At 41.9% G+C, this 19,891-nt stretch overlaps 1 protein-coding gene across 5 annotated transcripts in view; it reads left to right on the forward strand.

The window, feature by feature from the left end:
- LOC108427772 (nuclear receptor coactivator 3) overlaps positions 1-19,891 on the forward strand; it is a 132,436-nt gene that overhangs the window by 108,346 nt on the left and 4,199 nt on the right. For all 5 annotated transcript variants that reach the window (XM_017698240.2, XM_017698242.2, XM_017698241.2 and 2 more), the window contains 13 exons: positions 4,568-4,708; positions 4,803-4,950; positions 7,769-8,331; positions 9,985-11,069; positions 11,285-11,393; positions 12,364-12,555; positions 12,879-13,112; positions 14,516-14,621; positions 14,799-14,970; positions 15,723-16,058; positions 16,278-16,379; positions 16,879-17,104; positions 17,319-17,499. In XM_017698240.2, coding sequence (XP_017553729.2) covers positions 4,568-4,708; positions 4,803-4,950; positions 7,769-8,331; positions 9,985-11,069; positions 11,285-11,393; positions 12,364-12,555; positions 12,879-13,112; positions 14,516-14,621; positions 14,799-14,970; positions 15,723-16,058; positions 16,278-16,379; positions 16,879-17,104; positions 17,319-17,499 — 3,595 coding nt within the window. The remainder of the gene's footprint in view (positions 1-4,567; positions 4,709-4,802; positions 4,951-7,768; positions 8,332-9,984; positions 11,070-11,284; positions 11,394-12,363; positions 12,556-12,878; positions 13,113-14,515; positions 14,622-14,798; positions 14,971-15,722; positions 16,059-16,277; positions 16,380-16,878; positions 17,105-17,318; positions 17,500-19,891) is intronic.

The following is a 19,891-nucleotide window of genomic DNA, read 5'->3' on the forward strand; positions in this document are numbered from 1 at the left end:
AAAAATACATTACAGTGATGCAAAATACATTAGCAGTACATGCACATGTGCACACTTCTTCATGTTGATAGTGCTGTATTGATTATCATATTACTGAGTCAATGCTGTATAATTTAAACTGCGCTCCTCATCATTATTCTAACGTTATGAAAGACATCTGCATACAGGAATTCCAGCATGTGTTATCGCTGGTGTAATTCAATAGTCAGCTTGTTCACAGCTAGGCTGGTACATATTAAGCCTCTGCGTACCATTAATTCCCCATTTTTCATCCCATTATGCTCAGTAGGTTATGAAAAGTAAATACTTCAGCCGTGAGAGGGCAGATTATTGGTCTGTGATTTGAGATTAGTGTTACTCTGAACAGACTTTCTAGTTGATTTTTGTCCCTTTGTTCGTGTAATTAAGTCCCATCTATCTTCCTCTCTTTCTTCTTTTCCCAATCCAATATTTACTTTGTGAGTTAATTACTGCTGTTCTAAGAATGAAGTTCACCGAATCAAAAACTTATTTGTGGCACCTCCCAGTGGACGAAATCTAAAACTACAGTTTTGATGTACACGATTACAAAAGATAGATAGATAGATAGATAGAGAGAGAGAGAGAGAGAGAGAGAGAGAGAGAGAGAGAGAGAAACAAAGTAGCAAGACATAATTACACATATGAGACAGATTTGTTGTATTTACAGCCACAGGCACTGAGTGGTATGAGGTAAACTAAAAGCACATATTATAGACGTAACTAACTAAGTTTCTTCAGTATTACAGTGTAAAGTGCATAGTGAAAGTGTCATTACAGTAATAGTTGTGATATATTGCACTGTCTGTATTAATCAGAGAGGAGATACAGTGATAGCAGGAGATCAGCACCAACTCTGCAGTAAGGACACTCGTTGTAGAGCCTTATAGCAGTGGATAAGATCTCACACAAAGCTCTTTAACACAGCGCAGCTGTAACAGACGGCCACTGAATGTGCTTCTCCGTTCATCCAGTGTAGTATACATTTTTGAGCATCTTCTGTTCTGCCACAAACTCCAATGAGTCCAGCTTGACTCCTACAACACAGCCAGCCTTCCTAATAAGTTTATTTACTTTGTTCAGAGCACTTTTGTTAATGCTGCTGCCCCAGCACACAACAGCATAGAATAGAGAAGAATGGTAGAATGTCCATAGGAGACACACACCAAAAGACCTCAGCCTCCTTAGGAAGTAGAGATGGCTTTGGCCTCTCTTGTACACCATGAGAGTGTTACAGCTCCAGTCCAGCTTGTTGTCCAAGTGCACACCCAGATATTTCTAGGTCCCAAATACCTCCACATCAACTCCATCAATAATGACTGGTGACAAGGCAGGTTTGGACTTCCTAAAGTCCAGCACCATCTCCTTAGTCTTACTGATGTTTAGCTGCAGCTGGTTCAGCTTATACCAGTCAACAAAGTCCTTCACCAGCTTCCTGTATTCCTCCTCCTATCCATTCCTCAAGCACCCCACAATGGCCGAGAATTCTGTAGATGACATGACTGTGTGTTGTACCTAAAGGTTGAACATGAATGGAGCTAACACAGTCCCCTAGGGTGCCCCAACACTGCACACAGCCATGTCTGAGACACAGCCCTGCACTCACACATATTGAGGTCGTCCAGTCAGATAGTCTGTTGTCCATGAGATGATGGATTCATCTGCCTGCATCAGCCTTGGTTTCTCCCCTAACAGCACAGGCTGTATGGCGTTAAATGCACTGGAGAAATCGAAGAACGTGATCCTGACAATGCTGGCTGATGTGTCCAGGTGAGAGTATTTTCTGTCCAGCAGGTAGATAACTGCATCATCCACTCCAATGCCATCCTGGAATGCAAACTGCAGAGGGTCAAGGGCTGTTTTGACCAGAGGTCTCAGATGAGCCAGCATCAGCCTTTCAAGCGTCTTCATTAAGTGGGATGTCTGTGCAACCGGTCGTGTGAATGGCTGTGGTGGAGGAAGGTGAGGCTGTGGATGGCCCATGGCGTAGTCGTGTAGGTGTGTTAAACTGCGTAGGAGACAGACACAATAGAGCAGGAGAGCAACCACTGTCAAACCGCAAAAAGAACTGGTTTAACTCATTTGCCCATTCATGCTTTCCCTCTGCTGGAATAGGGCTGCGTTGGTTGAAGCCAGTGATGTCTTTTAGGCCTCTCCAGACATCACAAGTGTTATTCAGCTCAAGTTTGTTTTCCAACTTGGACTTGTATTCCTTTGTGGCTCTTTTGGTACCATCTTCATTTCCTCCCTATCTCCTGCCATAAATGCTCTTTTCTTCTGGCTCAGCAGAGACTTTGTCACTCAGGGTTTGTTGTTCGGAAAGCATCGGACAGTCCTGGAGAGTACAACAGATTCCACACAGACGTTGATGTAGTCAGTGATGCATGGTGTTATTGCATCAGTGTCCTTACCATGTGGTTTACATAGGACACCCCATTGTGTAGCCTGCAGACAGCCCCTCAGCGATTCTACAGCCTCAGGTGACCACTTCCTCACTGTCCTTGTGGTCACTGCCTGTCTCTGAACCAGGGGTTTATACCACGAATTGAGGTGAACCCGGTTATGATCTGAACGACCCATTGGAAAGCTGTGGATTTATATGCTTCCTTGACATTAGCATACAGCAGAGCCAGAGTCTTGGTCTCTCTCGTCTTGCAGTCGCGGACGCATTGCTACAGCACACAGTTCAATGTCCAGCTTACAGATTACTTCTTTAACCATGATGTGACCAGGGTTATATCATCTATTGTTCACAAACACAGCTAGCCCTCCTCCCTTCTTCTTACCAGTTCGCTTGTGGTCTCTGTCTGACCTCATGGTAGTAAAACCATTCAGATGAACATGAGAGTCAGTTACGCACGGGCTCAGCCATGACTCTGTGAAGCACAGAATGCTGCATTCGCGGTGTTCCAGTTGTGTCCATGTTAGAGCAGACAGTTCGTCCATTTTGTGAGCCAGTGACCGTACGTTCCCCATAATTATTGAAGGAAGATTTGGTTTGTATCTCCGCTTCTTTTCCCACTGTTTCTCTCCCGCTCTGCAGCCCTGGTAAGGATGTCTCCATGATGAGCTCTGCTGGAATCACCGGCCGATGCGATATAAACAAAGCCACAGGCTTCTGAAGCGCGATCAGCTGATTCCTCATGTAGACAAAGTGATGGTGCATGGTGCAGTTGTAGTCTAAAATTCCATTAAATTATCCATTGAAAAGACAATAAAAGTAGTTTTAAAAAGCTGTATAACAACTTTAGACCCTGCCTCAATATCCAGAAAAGAAAGAAAGTGGGTGAAAAAGACACTATTTACAAAAAAATAGAAGATGCAGACACGGCTACTGGAACAGGCAGCCACCTCGAGCTGCGCCGAAAGTATCGAAGTATGTGGCTAAATTTAACTAATAATTGTACTTTATTGATCATTAAAAACTGAGTTGTGAAAATTTAGATTGTTATATTGACCATGGCATTAATAACAGTAACATGTTGAAATGAAGCCTTGAATTAAAGTATATACAGTTTTTTATTTAAACAACATTCACAGCAACGCAAGCAACACAGTTATTAAGATAAATAATATTGAGTACAATATGTGCTCTTAAAAATACAGATGCCAGGGTTCTTTCCATGATGTTGTATAGTGGGTATCGAACGCAACCACTAAACTGGCCATATAAAAAAATCTCAGCAAATCTGTGGGCCAGCTGTGTTTTTATTTCATTTTTAGTGAACATTTGCCACGACCTCAATGCGCCAGTGTTTATTTAAAATATACTAAAACTGCAAAAGCAAAATAGGCACTGAATACGTATTCATACTTATTCAAGATGGATTATTAAAACTGCCTGTTTGCTTGAACCAGATACAAGACATCTTTTCTTGTTGTGTAACTGCTAACCCATAGATTGTTGTTGGGGGAACGAGGTCAGAACGCACACTATATTGGAGTGCATGCTGAGTACTGTATTGCATCTCAGGGTGAAATGGGCTGATAAGAGTAGAATATTAAGCTGATTTCACAGGCTGAATAGTATTGTGGTAGGATAGTGGTAAAAATACATTATAGGCCAGAAACGTATAAAAATATCATAATACAATGTAAAAGGCACCAGGCCATGTATTCTTAGCCATTTTGTGTATTCACTTTCTGTGAGGGGGCTTTTTAGAGGCATTAAACTCATCAGACGTCTGGTTCCTATCACGGCCACTGTGAACAATCCTGGTAGGTTTCTCTAGAACAGCATTCCACACCAGACCACCCTGAATGACTGTGTTTATATGTTGAATGATTGAATTATGCAAATATTGTGAAAATTTGGTGGCGTTCCCTTTTAAGAGTGTGTATGCCATACAGTATATACAAGTTTAATAACCTTTTGTAATAGTTTTTAACATATTGATAAAGCATAGCCACATAGAGTATATATTGCAATTTCATAGACAGATCAGTAGTGAATATGAATTCATACCTGTTTTTCTACACAGATTCCTTTTTACACCTAAAATCTCATTTGGCGCATGTGTTTTAACTTATTTGTTTTTATTCCTAATAGGTAAGCTGATCCAGATAGACCAGAATTCCCTGCGTGCCTCCATGCGTCCTGGCTGGGAGGACCTGTTGAGACGTTGCATTCAGATGTTTCTCCAGCACAGTGATGGACAACCCTGGTCCCATAAACGCCACTACCATGAGGGTATGTTTGGTGCCGCATATACCCCTAATATAGAGCCTTATTTGTAATAAACTTTACTTATCTACTATTTTCTCTCTCTCTCTCTCTCTCTCAGCCTTTCTCCAGGGTCATGCAGAGACCCCAGTGTACAGATTTTCTTTGTCAGATGGCACCCCGGTCTCAGCACAGACCAAAAGCAAGCTCTACCGCCACCCAATGACCAATGAGCCCCAGGGCTTCGTATCTACTCATCTGCTACAGAGGTGAAGAACAAATATTACAAATATTATTATTTTTCTTTTGAGACTGTGATCACTTTTAACCTAATTACATAATTATGTTTAGCATGTTTAAAAAATGTCAAAGAGTCAGACTTTGATACAGATCCAACATGATCTGCTTGTTTATAAAAAGCACTGAGTAACAGTGGAATGAGCTGCTGGATATTTCATCTCATTATGTGCTAAATGATGAAATACCAATCATTAAACGGGCCAACTTATGCCTGTGGACAGGAGTGGAAAATTTCAAATGTCATTGTACATTTTTACTATGCTTTAATATTATTTTGGAACATTTGTACTTTACTTAAGCATTATGGAAACTAAATACTTTTTCTAAATATTTTTTCAATATTTTCAATAGACAAAACATTTTTTTTCTCCTTACATTTGCATTCAGTCCTGTGAAGTACCTATTTCATAAGGCCAGGGGATGTTTCTTTTATTATTTTTTTCTCATCATTGAAGGTTCCTGATCGATAAGTGTGTTTAATATATAAATTAAAATTAAACTGCCCATCTAGGCATCTATGACCAATTTTTAACACCTGTTTATCCCCTAGCACTAATTAAGCTGTTGTTGTTACATTTGTGACTTTAAGACTGATATATGTAAATGAGCTCGCTTCTAAATGGCTGCCCTGTTCTGTGCCTCATTCAAATTTCAGGGTGAATGGGTGGAGCTAAACGTGTAGGCCAAAAAGGTGTATATATGCGTGTGTGTGTGTGTGTGTGTGTGTGTATATATATATATATATATATATATATATATATATATATGTATATATACACACACAGTGGGGTAAAAAAGTATTTAGTCAGCCACTGATTGTGCTTGTTCTCCTACTTAGAAAGATGAGAGAGGTCTGTAATTTTCATCATAGGTACACTTCAACTATGAGAGACAAAATGAGAAAAAAAAAATTCAGGAAATCATTATGGTGGAAAATAAATATTTGGTCACTCACAAACAAGCAAGATTTCTGGCTCTCACAGACCTGTAACTTCTGTATTAATGGCACCTATTTGACCTCGTTATCTGTATAAAAGACACCTGTCCACAGCCTCAAACAGTCAGACTCCAAACTTAACCGTGTCCAAGACCAAAGAGCTGTCGAAGGACACCAGGAAGAAAATTGTAGACCTGCACCAGGCTGGGAAGAGTGAATCTACGATAGGCAAGCAGGTTGGTGTGAATAAATCAACTGTGGGAGCAATTGTAAGAAAATGGAAGACATACAAGACCAATGATAATCTCCCTCGATCTGGGGCCCAACGCAAGATCTCATCCTGTGGGGTCAACATGATCATGGTGAGCAAAAATCCCAGAGCTACACGGAGGGACCTGATGAATGACCTGCAGAGAGCTGGGACCAAAGTAACAAAGGCTGCCATCAGTAACACACTACGCCAAGAGGGACTCAAATCCTGCAGTGCCAGGCGTGTCCCCCTGCGTAAGCCAGTACATGTCCAGGCCCGTCTGAAGTTTGCCAGAGAGCATATGGATGATCCAGAAGAGGATTGGGAGAATATCATGTGGTCAGATGAAATCAAAATAGAACTTTTTGGTAAAAACTGAACTCGTCGTTTTTGGAGGAAGAAGAATGCTGAGTTGCATCCCAAGAACACCAAACCTACAGTGAAGCATGGGGGTGGAAACATCATGCTTTGGGTCAGTTTTTCAGGCCCAGGACGCCTGATCCGTGTTAAGGGAAGAATGAACAGGGCCCTGTATCATGAGATTTTAAGTCAAAACCTCCTTCCACCAGTGAGAGCATTGAAGATGGAACGTGGCTGGGTCTTCCAGCATGACAATGATCCCAAACACACTGCTCGGGCAATGAAGGAGTGGCTCCGTAAAAAGCATTTCAAGGTCCTGGAGTGGCCTAGCCAGTCTCCAGACCTCAACCCCATAGAAAATTTGTGGAGGGAGTTGAAAGTCCGTGTTGCCCAGCGACAGCCCCAAAACATCACTGCTCTAGAGGAGATCCGCAGGAGGAATGGGCCAAAATACCAGCTACAGTGTGTGCAAACCTGGTGAAGACTTACAGAAAACGTTTGACCTCTGTCATTGCCAACAAAGGTTATGTTAAGTATTGAGTTGAACTTTTGTTATTGACCAAATACTTATTTTCCACCATAATTTACAAATAAATTCTTTAAAAATCCTACAATGTGATTTCCTGGATTTTTTTTCTCATTTTGTCTCTCATAGTTGAAGTGAAATGAAATTTACAGACCTCTCTCATCTTTCTAAGTAGGAGAACTTGCACAGTCAGTGGCTGACTAAATACTTTTTTGCCCCACTGTATGAGTTGGACTTTGTGACATTATGGGATAACTGAATTCCAAACAGGCTGTTTTCTCAGCTTTCTATATATATATAGGCTGTATGAACTGGCAAGTGAATGGTAGGTTTTGAAGGTTTTCTCAGTAAAGAAAAGAAAATTCACACAATACCCATACTTTCACTCAACCCCTTAAAGGTCAGGTTCCACCAGTGAGCCCACAGTTATTACACACTTCTTTAACTTCAGAATAGTCCAAACAGTCCCTGTAGTTACAGAATAACAAACCTTATCATGTAATAAGGAATTTTAAGGGGTTAAGTACATTTTCTCTACTTTTTTCCTTTCTGCCTATAGACTATGGAATTTTATTATTAAATTCTTTTTTGTGTAATCTATTGGGATATTTAAAAGCAGTTTTGAAAAACGAATGCCACTCATAACTCTTCAGATAGCTTAATTAAAAAAACATTGATCCTTTTTGTTTAGAGTTGCTTCTCTTCTCCCCACAGGGAGCCCAATGGATGCCGCACCAACCAAAGCGGTGGCATGATGCAAGGTGGCATGAGGCAGCAGGCCATGGGGGGAGCCAACCCCAATGCCCAAATGAACATGGGTCCGGGAGGGGGTATGGGCATGGGTGGCATGGGAGGCATGAGCATGAACCGGGGTTACGGAATGAACGACATGGGGCACATGGGTCACATGGGCGGCGGGTCCATGTACGGGGGCAACGGAGGCAACATGAGCAGCATGGGTAACATGGGCAATCGAATGATGCAGATGAATCAGTTGAACCAGATGAATCAATTGAACCAGATGAATCAGATGAGCCAAATGACTCAAATGAACCAGATAGGTCCAATGAATACAATCAGTCACTCTGGTCCTGGGATGCAGCAGCAGCAGCACCACCAGCAGCCACCCTTTCAGGCCACTGGTGGCTATGGGCTCGGAGGCATGAACAGCCCTTCTCAAGGCAGCCCTGGTATGAATGGACCTCAGCAGAGTCTCCTCATGTCTCCTCGGAACAGAGGAAGTCCCAAAATGCCCTCCAACCAGTTCTCCCCAGGAGGTAAGTCAGGAAGGAGGGATGTATAGGATGGGACCTTCAGCTTTGGTCTCCAAAGTAGCATTTGAACCTTCTAGGAACAGCCTGATAAGGTTTTTGTTCACAATCCAAGTACTTTAATTTTGAACGTCTGTCACGTCTCAATCTAATAGTTTGTTGATAATATAGTCAAAAATTGCGTATTTCAAGTACATTGAGTTAGTAAGAGAAATCCAGTATATGCAAAAATGTTAGCTGCTTTAAAATGCAGCAGTAAAATCAGTTTCTAGTATGTGCATAGCATATTGTCTCTTTTACACACAAAAAACCCCCCTTTTTTAATTAATTAATTTTTTTATGTTATTTAAAAAATATATTACTTTTTCCATCATGTTAGAATGTCATGATGAATGAACCAATGAAAATTGTTGAAAAGTACTTGAAAAACGTCATAACATTATCTACCATTATAAGTTAAGAATGTTTTTTCCTTCTCCTGAAATTTCCATTTTACAGGTGCAATTTCTTTGAGAGCAACTCATTATGTAATAACTACATATGATGTAATAATACAAATGTTATAAAACCCCTAAACTGTTGATAATGTAAAGTTCTCGTCCAATAATGTAACATTTTACATTACATGCTGTTTATTAGCATATAGCTACATTTTAAAGAATAAGGTAATAATGTCAGCACATAATATAATACACTGAACTCACTTGTTGTCATAATCTAAATGTGTTCCAGATCTCTTAACTCATGTGCTAATTACATTTCAAAATGAAAATGATAATTATAACAGTTCCGTTTTTAGAACACTTGAGAATTTTTAGCTATAGTTTATTTAAACATAACATGCCAAGTCCAAATCTATAGACATTATTCATTACCCCTCATCATTCAGCAGCTAACAAGTAGTTAAAACCATCAGATGATTAAAGTTACTTGAAAAATATAGTCAGATTACTGAAGTAGTCAGTTTAATGTTTTATTCCATTATGCATTTAGATTGTTACATTAAAACATCACTCTTAAAAAAATGTACCACTCAGATTATAATGTAAAAAAGCACATGGCAAAAATGATTACTAAAATAGCATTTCATTACATTATCAGCAGTTTATTACATTGAGTTTTTACAACATTTGTGTTATTACATTATGCATAGTTATTATATTATGAATTGTTAAAGTTTCTGTAAGCTTCTGTAATACCTTACTATTATTACAGTGTTGGAAGAGGATTTTAGTACATTTTCAGCAGTCCATTATATTGGGAGTTTTATAACATTTGTGTTAATACATAGCAGTTACTGCACTATGTGCAATTATTACGTATGTGTTCTGGTTATTTGAACTTATTTTTGGAAATGATCTTTTTTTACTAACAAACCATGGCAAGTTTAACCACATTACTAAAATACTTGTTAACTGTGCCTGTTCAATGCACCTCACTGCTGCATTTTGTAGATTACTAACTGTTAATCATGTCTACGCCTATGGCATTAATAGAGTGCAGTGGGGGATAAAAGCATTAACAAAAGATTAGAATTTCATAGGACTTGATACCGATCTTTTAGATCAGATATGGATTTTCCTGGTCCTTACAGTTATACCAGCATTTTCTTAGTGATTTAGAACGTACTTTACTGTTTTTGTTGTGTATGTTTATTAGGTATGCATTCTCCTATGGGTCCTAACAGTGTGGGAGGAGGAGGCAGCTCCTTCTCCAGCAGCTCCCTTAATGCTCTCCAGGCCATCAGTGAAGGAGTGGGCACTTCTCTTCCCTCCACCCTCACATCCCCTTCTCCAGCCCACAAACCTGACAGCTCCCCCAGCATCCACTCTTCTTCCTCCCAGCCCAGTGGACCCTGTAAACCAGGGCATGGGGACTCCAAGAGCCCAGCAGGGGCTTTCGGAATGGGGGCTGGAGATCAGCATCACTCCCTGCACCACCACCTTCATCACAGCCTCCCCCACCAGGCCGAAAACAGCAGCGGAGAGCGGCCAGACAGCCAAGCAGGTTCGGGGAGCAAAGAATCTGGGGAGGGAAGCAGTGAAGCTGGGAATGCCTCATCAGAGCCTCCACGGAGGGTTCCAGATAGCAAAGGCCACAAAAAACTGCTTCAGCTCCTTACTTCACCCACTGAGGAACTTGGATTAGGTGTAGGAAGTGGACCTTCTGGACCTCCAACAGCATCAAGTGGTCCAGGTGGCTCCATGGGCCTAGAGGGTAAAGAGCCAAGTTGTGTCACGAGTCCATCCTCAACTGGTGTCTCCTCCTCCACCAATCAGAACCAAGCTCATGGAGCAGGAGTGGCATCTGGAGCTCTAGGCTCTGCATCCCACTACACAGCATCCCTGCAAGAGAAGCACAAGATCCTTCACAAGTTGCTCCAGAACGGAAACACGCCCGACGAGGTGGCCAAAATTACCGCCGAAGCCACAGGGAAGGTGACTCTGGGTCAGGAGGCTGGAGGAGAGACAGCAGGCACCAACACAGGCGCAGGAGGAGGCGCGGGAGCATCTGGTGGAGGTGCAGGTGCTCCAGAGCCCAAGCAAGAACAGCACAGCCCCAAGGAGAAGAAAACCCATGCCCTGCTCCACTACCTCCTCAACAAGGATGACTCCAAAGAGCCTGCTGACATCAAGCCAAAGCCTGAAGACCTTGAAGGAAAAGGGGGAAGTAATTGCACCTCACTTAGCAGAGCAGCCCAGGAGAACATGGAGAGCAAGATCAAGCCTGAGCCTCCTGATGAGGTGAGCTTCTCACTCTGTGCGTCAGCCAAAAATGAAAGAAATCTATATCTTACATGGTAGTGCCAATCAAGTACTTTTGAAGACATTACATACAGTATCTGGAACGGGTGTGGCAGATAATAAAACTAATTCTGCAAGAAGGTAGATCTCCAGAATCAGGCTTGGTGAGTTCCTCTTAGTATGTCTCAGGTTTAAATGTTTTTTTTCCTCTGTAGCTGGACACTATCCTGGGAGGCCTAAGAGGTCCTGGTGCAGATTTCCCAGAACAAGGAGATAGTGGTGCTGCAGATGGAGGGAACAAGCTCCATTCATTCCCTGATGATGGTAAAACAAGTCTGCTACTTAATGTCAAAGAATCAGTGTCATCCAATCTGCAGTTTAGTAACAGAGAAAAGAGAATGGAAATTACAATAGAATTGTTGTTTACCTTTTAAGGTGACAGCACTGGTGATGCACAAAAATGTCACATCACATGAATAGTTTTCAAAACGTGTTTCATTATTCTAAAATAGCTACAGGAAATTGGCAAGTTTTCGTGTCGGGTGATTAAAATAGCAGAGGCTGCTTCAGATGAGATAATGGACTAAAGATAACCAGCAACACTAGATGCTAATAGAGACTTGTCTTCAACAGGTGGTTTTTCCTCTTCGGTAGATGATGTGCCACCAAGCTAGTTTGTCAGAGAAATATATTTTAACTGATTCTGGACAATAAAATAAATGCTCTGTCTGTGGCTTTTCATGATGTAGAGTAGCAGAGTTTTACAATTCTGTTAAAATATGATCATGGTGTTTAATTGTTGGGCTGTATGTTTTCTTTTTCTTCACCTGAGGAAATGCAACAAGTACAAAAATTTCAGTTTTCAAATACTGCCACCTTAAATGTTTACTCGAGTATTTGAGTATCATATTGCAATTGCATTTTGGAAGATTTACAGTTTGATCATTATACACAGGTAGGCGAAAGTAGTGTTAGGAGTGTTGCCCAAGGAGTCTTATTGGTACAGTGCAGGGTGCTTGCCCAGGTGGGGGCTTGAAGCGAAGAAGGCAGAAGTGTTGCACATTACACTACACCAACCTCACTTTACAGAACTACACCGAGAACTATACTAAGAACTAATGCTACAAATAAGAATACATATTTTCACTGGAACATGCTAAACATCCTTGCATTTTAGTGACATGGTCCACAGCGGCTGAGAGAAGTGATTGGCTTTGCTATAATTAAGTATAAGGGGCTGCAAGGCAGCCAAAGAGCACAGCCCAGTGAACTAGTCTCGCTCTTTATTTCCCAGGAACGAGGAATCCTGGGGTGGGCTCGGGCTGCCGAGCGCAGTTACAGAAGGCCTTGTCGGTGGACTCGAAGCTGCCTGCTGGAGCAGGACAAGCCGACCGCCGCAGTGGCCCATGCCCCATGCCCATTAAACAGGAGAGCTTGGACGGCCAGCGCATGATGGCAGGGTCTGACACTTGCCACAGCAACATGGGTATGTGGAGGCAAAAATCCACAGCAACAAGACTGAGCTCATTTGTTGCTGTACTCTTGCTTTGTCTGACAGAGATGTTCAAAAACCTCTCGGGTAGGGTTCCACTAGGTATAAAGTGCTTCCCAAATCTTGTATTAGCATGGGAAGATGTACTTCATATGTTTTTGGGGCCATGGAAAGAACATCCTGGAGAAATGTAAGGATTAAATGCAGCATAAATGCAGCTCAAAATCGAACTTAGAATTTCTTCTTTCCACAAATGTTGCCAGTCAGACAAGACATGTTTGATTGGTTTCATCTGCAAATGTTATTTGTTCTCTCAGGAGTGATGAGCAGAGGTATGGGGGTTCCAGAGCGATCTCCCATGGGAGGTCCCGGTGAATGGGGGATGGCACGTTCAAGTGCCAGTCCTGTGGGCGCTGCCGGCCATCCCTCCATGATGCGGCCTGGAATGGACTCCTACGGCTCCAAGGGCATGATGGGAGGACCCATGGTCAACCGGTCTAACAGCGTCCCTGGCACCAGGTCCATGCTGCAACAGCAACTAATGGACATGGGTACGTAGGCTGGTTGAGGATACACATATAGTTCCAGTACTAAAATCTGATTGGCTGAACCATGTTCAAAGCCACACACCTATGACCACCTCACAAAAACTGAATTCAATATTAATGTGGCATTATATTGCTTGCATGAATTACTGAGTGTATGAACAGTTTAACCAGGCTTCAGCATGTGTATGAAATAAGTCAACTCGTGTTTAAATATATTTACTTACTAGAGCTAGGCTGATCACCTTGATTGAAAGCTAAAATTTTGTGTCAAAAGATTTACTGAGGATTCGCTGTAAAATTGCCGTCTACAAAGTACAAATCATAGTGTGGGAAATGTTTACATAACAACATGGGTGATGTATGTATTGTGCTGACATAACACAAGAAATTCCATGGACATGCTATAGGCAAAATTAGCATAATTGTTGGGATTGTAATTTCATAAGAATCAGCTTCTTATGAGATGATAGAATCTGCATTAAACACTGCTACATTATGACATTTTCATGATTATAGTCCCGTGAAAACGTTTGGGCACCCCTGATCACATGACTAGTGAAAATACGTTAACACCTCCTCTATAAAACACACTTTTGAGTGTATGATTACTGATAATTTGCTGAATTTCACATAAGTCACCAGTAAGTTTGTATAGCAGTTATAATGCCACATAAAGTGATTGCATTGCGCTCTAGAGCACATGGAAAATGCACTGGTGAATCAGTAGTGCGACATGGATAAAGATGACCAACATAATTTACTTTTGCAGAATTACATGAACACTTTTATTCATCAGAACATCCATAGAAACACTTAACCGGAACCGTGATGGGCAGTGGTGGACAGTAACTAAGTAAATGTAATTCGTTACTGTATTTAAGGAGTTTTTTTGTGTATCTGTACTTTACTGCAATATTTCAATTTTCGGTGACTTTTTACTTTCACTCCACTACATTTCAAAGTCAAATATCTTACTTTTCACTCATTCACTACATTTTGCGAAATCTGTCGTTCCTTTTGGTTTATGTGTGCGTAAAAACGTCAGACCACCAATTAGGGCACAGTGCGCACTTAGTTTTCAGCTTGTTTTGACCTGTTGGACTGGACTAATTAAAATATTACTGGACTAATATTTTACCTTGAGTATCTCTGCTTTAACTCAAATACATGATTTGTGTGTTTCATCCGCCACTGGTGATTGGTCAGGGTGCTCACATCCCACAGTAGTGATCGATTAAAGGGTTTGTTTGTATATCCGTATTGCAAGGCCAAATTGTGATAATGCTTAACAAATGATATATCATACAGCCCTACAGTCAACCGTTTACTTGTGGTTTGTATGGATTCAGATAAAGCAATTAAACATGAATGAGATGTACTTATATTGAGTTTGATTCCCTGTGTAGGATCTAATGATATGAATATGGGCATGGGCCCTTTTGGCCAGCAGCAGTGTCCAGACAGTCAGTCTCCCTCCTGGCCGGATAATGTTATGGGAATGGAGAACAGCAGGTCAGTAATGCTTCTATACAACATCACAAACATGCTGTTTACAGTTGATTGTGTCTTTCAGACCATCGCAGTATTATCCACAAAGGACCTGATTGTGTAGTGTCACCTAACTGGACTTAGTATAATGGATGAAATGATACTCATGAAATCTGTTCCTACATTATGTGCACGTTGCAGGCGTCAGTTTGGTAATGCTCTGGATGAGCTACTGGTGCCTCCCTCCACCTCTGAGGGTCAGAGTGATGAGAGAGCACTGTTGGACCAGCTGGACTCTTTGCTCAACAACACGGATGTAATGGCTCTGGAGGAGATCGACCGCGCCCTGGGCATCCCCGACCTCATCAGCCAGGTCAGTGCTCACACTCACACTCATATGAAATAAAGGCAGTCTGCAAGTTATTATCAGAATTTTTACTATAGGTTAAAGGGCCCGTATTGTGTGGAAATATATTTTCTTAATATATGCCAGGGTTTGGTATGGAATGCAAACGTTAAAATTTCAAGCAAATCTGCAAAAATCCAGTTTTGAATTCATTGTTTTTGTGTTGTCATGAAATCAGCACACTGGTTCAGCAGTTTATCCCTATCTGTTCATGTGGAAGTTCAGTCCACACTGCTTTTTGTTATGACAAAATATAGGGCAGCCAATCAGAACAAAGCTCACTTACTTATGTGTCAGTTTTAAATGACAGTTACAAAAACAAGCTGTTCAATTCTATAGAATAAAGAGAGGTTAGAAAATAGCCATGCAAAATTATTTATGACACTAAAATGACACAAACATCATAAGTACAGAATGTCAGTGAATAGAGGGCATTTATTTTTTCTGTCTATTATTGTCTTTTTTCTCATCTTTAGGGGTAAAAGTAAAAGTGTTTATTATTTTTCTGTTTTAATAGCTTTACTTGTTTCCTTTATGTTTTAACCTGCTTGTATTCAACTTCCTGTAATCTATGAACTTGTGCAGTACAAGAAGAGTATTTTACTCTTACATCCATATTGGAGAACCATGTATCAGCTTTGTGCTGATTCTTTCTCCCCATCTTCATCTTCTCCCTCCTTCTGTTTTGACTCTCTCTTTACTTCTCTCCCTCTCTATAGGGTCAGGGCAGTGATCTGCCGCCAGAACCTTTCCCCGGGCAGGACCCCTCTATGGTGATGGAGCAGAAACCCATGTACTCTCAGGGTTACCCTGGACCCCCCTCCATGCCCATGCCTTCAGGCTATGGGGGGAACCCCATGCAGGGCCAGCCGCCGCCTGGGGGCTACAACCCAATGTTGAACCAAATGGGGCAGCAGGGGGGCTTCCCAGGGATGGGGGGTATGGGGCCGATGGGGGGAATGGGGCACCCCCGCCCCGGAATGATGAGGCCAAGGATGATGAGTGCCACCAAGCCAACCAGACTACAGCTGCAGCAGAGGCTCCAAGGACAACAGGTAAAATGCATACTCTCTAAGTATATGCTCACTTTCATTTCAAAACTTTGCCACTCCACTTTTTTTCAATGTTGTGTCCAGCCTTTACCGTATGAACTGAATAGAAATCCAGTTTTCAAACACAGCCAAGGTCATGAAACTAAAATTTGGTGGATAGTAAACTTATGAGTGGAGATGGAGCTTAGAATAAGTCTGATGTCGGATTTGCTCTGTCCTCAGTTTATGAGCCAGGCTCGGCAGGGCATGGGGATCAAGATGGAGAATCCTGGAGGAGGAAACCCTGGTATGCGGCCTGGAATGCAGCCAGGAATGGGGGGGCAGGTAGGCACACAGAGTGCTTTCATTATTCATTTCAGATCGTTGTCTCTTTGCCGTTGTATGTTTAACTTCTATTAAGCCTCTGGGTGTGATGCTTACCTTAAACCTACAATATGATGAGAGATGACAATGTGCACCAGTTAGCATCTCAAACTGCCTTAACCCTAGTCACAGTCTAAAAATTGAAAGCTGGGTTAACAGAGAAAGTTGTTAACTACTGTTAATTGCATCTGTCAACATTGAAGCTGCTTCGTTATGAAGACCCCAAAAGCACTTGTTGTCCTTGAACTACAAGCCAAAACAAATGGCATTATATAAACACCACAAAAAAGCCATTTATTAGGTAGAGTTGGCACTAAATGTGGAATTTTTAATACAATTTATATTTTACCAAACTGTTCCTTCAAGCTTTGGAATATGTTCATGTAGTTAGTAGGTATTTGTATGTATTAATTAGTTGGTATATTAATGTGAGTTTAACTGCGCTCTCTCTCTGATCTAGCCAAGTTTCCTGAATGCTCAGATGATGGCTCAGCGAAGCAGGGAGATGGTGACAATGCAGATGCGGAGGCACAGGATGATGATGATGATGCAGCAGCAACAGCAGGCAGCGGCCGGAGGATTCAGCCCACCACCCAATGTCACAGCCCCCACAGGCATGGATGGGGGTATAGGGGGTCCTGGCATGGGTCAGCCTGGCCAGCAACAGTTTGGCTATGGAAACTATGGTAAGGAATATCAAAATGTCACAGTTGGCTGTGGATGTAGTCAACGCTTCAGGACAGCAGAGTGATGAAGCATGTTGGCACAATAACAGCTGACCCCTCTCATCCTGGGCAGTAACAATATTTGTAGTTGGGTGTCCACAAATTTTTGACAGACCAGTGAATATTTGTTTGAGAGAAAACAAGAGTTTTAACATAAACAATGTTACGTGTGTAGGGATGGGTCAGCAGGGAGACCCCTCGTTTGCCCCCGCCGGAGGCAGCCCTCCTAACGCCATGATGCCTGGCCGCCTGGGGCCTCCGCAAAACCCAATGATGCAGCAGCATCCTCAGGGGGGTCCCATGTACCAGACCCCTGACATGAAGGGCTGGCCTCAGGGAGGAATGGGCCGCAACAGGTGAGTCTAATTACAGACTAATCCCAGTCCTGCACATTTAAAGCAAAGGTAAAGGGCTGCAGTCCTTTGTGTGATTTTCCTAGTTCAACTCAGCAGATAAATGCCAGATTTAGTTGGTGTGCTTGAACAGAGGAATCACCAAGCTATGCTGGACTTTGTCCCTCTTGATTTAAAGGGAAATTTCATCATGTGTTAGTTTCAGCATCATTTGTTGAAGGCCTTTTTAAGAAAAATCTGTATTTTCATGTCCACAAGTTTTTTTTTAAGTTAGTGATTTAAGAAAATGAAGTGTAGGTTGGTTATTTAGGACTTTGTTAATGATGTTATAAAGTTTTCTCTGACATTTTAGAGCTTTATTCTTGCTGAATACACTTAAAATTTCATTTTTTTACAGCTTCCTACTAATTATTTGTAACCTGTAAAGTTGAACACGACTAGAGAACTGATTTTGTTCTGCATAATTCAAATATTGAAATTAATTCAGAGTAGTTTTATATGAAACGTTACATTGTAAAGATACTTACCTACTCTGAATTCTTTACAGTGGTGGTGATAGGAACCAGGGGTCACCATATCAACAGTCCAAATATTCAATCCAATTTTTTTTATTTTTTATGCATAATGAACTTATCAGTGAACCTAGATGTGCCTTCTGAGTGTTTATAAGTATGATGATAGTAGTCATAAATCTGAAAAGTTCTGTTTTTCCTTAGAACACCCCACATCTACCTCCCCACCATGAATAGACTATAAAAATATCATAACACAGTGTCTCAGACATCAGGCAGTGTGTTCAAAACCATTTTTTGTAATAACTGTCTGTGAGGGATCTTTTAGAAGCATTAAGCTCTTTAGACGTCTGGTTCCTATCACCATTGCTGCAAATTTTCTGTCCTGGTAAGGTTTTCTAGAATGGAGCATTTCACATCAGATCACATTTACATTTACAGCATTTAGCAGACGCTCTTATCCAGAGCGACTTACAAGAAATGCTTTGTCAATCTAGAGAAAGTATCTTTGCTAGTTACCAATAGCTTAGAGAAAAAGACAGTCCTGAGCTCAGATACTGCTAGAAACAAAATGTCACTGCAGACACCAAGAGAAAAAGAAACAGAGTTGAACGCAGAACTCTGTGCCATTCAATGCAATACAATAACAATAAGATACAATACAATACAATAAAATACAATACAATAAACTATAATACACAGTGGAATACAATAAAATATAAGTGCAGCTTATAATTCAGTGCTCATTTAAGTGCCGTGTAAAGAGATGAGTCTTCAGTCTACGTTTGAAGACAGCAAGAGACTCTATTGTACGGACGGCCAGTGGGAGTTCATTCCACCACCTGGGTGCCAGTACAGAGAACATTCTCGACGCTTGTCTTCCGTGTGCCTTGAAGGATGGCGGGTCAAGCCGAGCTGTACTCTAAGCTCGAAGTGCTCGTCGTACAGTTCGAGATTTCACCATTGCCAACAAGTAGGCAGGGGCTGGTCCATTTTTGGCTTTGTAGGCAGGCCTTAGGTTTTTAAATCTGATGCGTGCAGCTACCGGAAGCCAGTGAAGGGAGCACAGCAGTGGGGTGACGTGACTGAACTTGGGCAGATTGAAGACGAGTCATGCTGTCGCATTCTGGATGAGTTGCAGAGGCTTGATGGTCTGCATGGGAAGACCAGCCAAGAGTGAGTTGCAGTAGTCAAGCTTTGAGATAACAAGAGACTGCACTAACACCTGGGTGGCCTCTCGGGTGAGGAAGGGTCGGATCCTTCGGATGTTGTACAGGAGAAACCTGCGTGACCGAGTCAGGTTCGCGATGTGAGTTGAGAACGATAACTGGCCATCCAGAGTCGCACCAAGACTTCTTGCCTCTACAGATGGAACAATCAGGGAGTTCTCGAATGAGATAGCAAGATCATGATGAGGACCTGTAGTTGCAGGGATGAAAATCAGCTCAGTCTTCCTGGGATTGAGCTTCAGCTGGTGAGCTGCCATCCATGTAAAGATGTCAGACAGGCATGCCGAGATGTGAATGGAAACCTGTGTGTCAGAGGGAGAGAAAGAAAACATTAGTTGAGTGTCATCAGGATAACAGTGATAAGAGAAGCCATGAGAAGATATTACATCACCAAGAGAGCTAGTGTAAAGAGAAAAGAGAAGAGGACCCAGGACCGAGCCTTGGGGGACACCAGTGGAGAGCCTGCATGGAGAAGATGTGAACACTCTCCATGTTACCTGATAAGAGCGATCCTCCAGATAGGACTTGAACCACTTCCACGCATAACCAGTGATTCTGAGGTTGGTGAGGATGTCCAGAAGGATCGTATGGTTGACTGTGTCAAAAGCTGCTGAGAGATCAAGAAGGATCAGGACAGAAGACAATTTGGCTGAT

The sequence above is a fragment of the Pygocentrus nattereri genome, chromosome 9 (assembly GCF_015220715.1).
Source record: "Pygocentrus nattereri isolate fPygNat1 chromosome 9, fPygNat1.pri, whole genome shotgun sequence".
NCBI lineage: Eukaryota > Metazoa > Chordata > Actinopteri > Characiformes > Serrasalmidae > Pygocentrus > Pygocentrus nattereri.